Genomic DNA, 2,799 nt, shown 5'->3' on the forward strand with positions numbered 1-2,799 from the left:
TTGTTGGCGGTAAAGTTCGTATGAAACTTTCATTTCGGAGTACTTTTGTAGAAAATCTGCATGCATTAATTTAATGTTAATATCACTGGGCAGATATTTTCGATTTGGGGCGTGTTCCCTTCTATAATGCGATATGCTTGGATTAAAAGAATTAATATGGCAAACTACGTGTTCTCTGTCAATTTTTTTCTCAGGTTTGACAAACATACATTTTGAATCAGTTTGATTCAAAACATCTCTAACTATTCTATCGTTATGGATAGCACAAAACTGCCAAAAAAAATTTCTTGCAAACTCTTACATCATTCCCTGTATTAGCTTTTAAATAGTAGTTAATTGTATTACTTCGCCTGAAGTCTCCATCTTTAGTTTTTCTTTTTTTATCGAATTTTTTTAACGTGGTAAAAATAAGTTGACGCTGTTGTTCATGGGTTATTTCCCAGAATTCTTTATTTATAGCATTTTGTCTCCATATGTCAATTGCTTGGGTACATTTTTTTGCACAATTTTCCTTACATGTTTCTTGCACGTTATGCTGTGCAATTTTTTCCTCCCTTTTCAGTTTCTTTCTTTCCTGTATTGCTGTGACTTTTCCGTTTTCGTACTTTTCCTTGTTTAGTAAATTTTTGCGATTGATTTTGTTCACCGGTTTTCAAAGCATTTTCTATGATAATCTTCAATAAATCTCCAATGAATTCTGCAGGCTTTTCACTTGCGGTCTCAGTTGGCAATTAAGACTCCACATTAAAGTCAGGATTGTGTGAGTTATCAATAGAATTTTTGTTTAGTCTGTCATGTATATTATTAGCTCTATATGTGGACATTTTTTGAGCTAATTCCTTGTTTAGGGCTAGTAAAACTAACATTTTAGATCTAGCAGACATCTAGAAATAAATAAAAAACACATAACCTTAGAATAAACGGCACGGATGAAACACATGAAATAGTTAAATATAAGATTCTTGCCTTGTTCTCTATATCAACAATTAAAATATAAACAACTTATATAACACTTTCGAAACTAACTTAACAAACACAACCACTAAAATAATCGCAGTAATAATATCAGTTAATAAATGAACTCTAACCAAAATATCTCTAACCACATTTTCATATACGCCATACGGCAAAAAGACTCAATAATAATAATAATTATCAATATGACTTTTTGATCATTACGACTTAGTACAGATACTAAGCCAAAATGTCGTAAGTGACATATTTTTAAGCAGATACGACAATATGACTAGGTAATTATCAATACGACTTTTTGACCTGGTAACTGGTAGATTTTTGCAGATAGGACATATAAATATCATTGAAAACCCGTATTCTAATGATGATACGACTTCCAGACCTTGTCTGGGAGGTAAAGCAAACTCTGTTATACCAGTATTCCGCATAAGCTGAAGTACTACTTCAATACTACTTCTTGTCTTAGCAGGGCAGTATAGAGGAAGAATATATCAGTTGAGACAACTTGCAATCAATATCGAAACGAACGAGCGAAAAAATGAAATGCCTTGTTGAATTTTGCAGGTTTGCAGAATGGTCCCGCCCATAACCATCATCAACATCCGGCGTTCACCAACAGTGGCGCCTTGACGCCTGAAAGTTTGCACCATCCTGGGCACCATCCGAACCCCAGTAATACGAACAACAATAACAACGGTACAGTGAAAATATGCTGCGGGTGCGGGAGCAAAATTTTGGAACGGTTCCTTCTCGAGGCCCTGGACCGTTACTGGCATAACGGATGTTTAAAGTGTTCATGTTGTGGAGCCATGTTGGGCGATATTGGAACTTCGTGTTACACCAAGGGTGGGATGATTTTGTGCAAACAGGATTACATCAGGTAACTATACAGGATTTTATTTACTTTGGCTGAACGCGACCAATTCTGCATAATTTTGCATATTTCAAGTGGCTTGTAGTCGTAAAACCGCCTCATTCGTATAAAGCTTGGTTCTCATGGGTCCGGAATGCTTTGCGGAGCGCGGAAAGTGCGCGCGCAGCCCACTACTACAGTATCCGGATTATTTTTCCGGATTCCGCCGACAGTGTTGGCATATCTTTCGGGAAGTCAGACAGGGTAGAACTCTTTTCTACATTTTTTCTTGCCAGTATTTTGAGGCGCATGAAGTGAACGTTTGAAACCAAAACTTAACCCTGCTTTTGTCTTTGTACGTTCTGAAAAGAAGGAACCAAATACATCAAAATGAAAGTAGGTCGAATAGGCGCCGCTGAACAAAACCTTTCGCTGGAGATAACCTAGGTTTTCACCTTCAAATTTGGAAACTTCTGCGGATGGGCGGAGCTAGCGCATGCGGCAAACTTCTGATTGGCCGGAAGGTTTTCCGCATTCCGGACTCATGAGAACCCGGCTTTAAGCGTGGGTAACTCAGTTAATTTTCATGAGTTGGCGCAGCGATGCCGAAATGGCTTGTTGCGCCAACCCAACGCACCGATGCAGTTTGCGTTTCAGACCCATATGTTAAAATGTTGCTCCTAAAAAATGTAGTTACTTTTTTCTTTTTATTTTCCTGACTGCGTGTACTTGTTATGATTTTTTTATCGTTCCTGGGTCTCAGTCAAAGTGTAAAGTAAAAATTTTGAACATCGTTTTTTTCATTACGATTCGGCGACAACAGCGCCATCATCAGATTTAAAATTTACACAAACTCATGATTGGTAAAATGCTATAGAACATATAAAAATTATAATATACAGGGTTATTCACGCTATACGGCACGGAAGTTTGCGGCTAAACCGTTTGATTTTTAAAAAGTATTATTGTAT

At 37.2% G+C, this 2,799-nt stretch overlaps 2 protein-coding genes across 4 annotated transcripts in view; both read left to right on the plus strand.

Moving 5' to 3' along the window:
* Positions 1 to 2,799, plus strand: part of LOC109543079 (zinc finger Y-chromosomal protein) — a 26,264-nt gene that overhangs the window by 19,338 nt on the left and 4,127 nt on the right. The gene's annotated exons all lie outside the window — the stretch shown is intronic.
* On the plus strand, positions 1,539 to 1,855 carry LOC125505217 (LIM domain only protein 3-like; the record flags this gene model as incomplete). The annotated part of the gene is given in 1 exon segment (XM_048668650.1): positions 1,539 to 1,855. A coding segment is annotated over 1 exon segment (317 nt), but the record flags the coding sequence as incomplete, so codon positions are not given.

This window comes from Dendroctonus ponderosae, unplaced genomic scaffold (genome assembly GCF_020466585.1).
Source record: "Dendroctonus ponderosae isolate FM_Combo_2020 unplaced genomic scaffold, Dpon_F_20191213v2 Dpon_F_20191213_7, whole genome shotgun sequence".
Classification (NCBI taxonomy): Eukaryota; Metazoa; Arthropoda; class Insecta; order Coleoptera; family Curculionidae; genus Dendroctonus; species Dendroctonus ponderosae.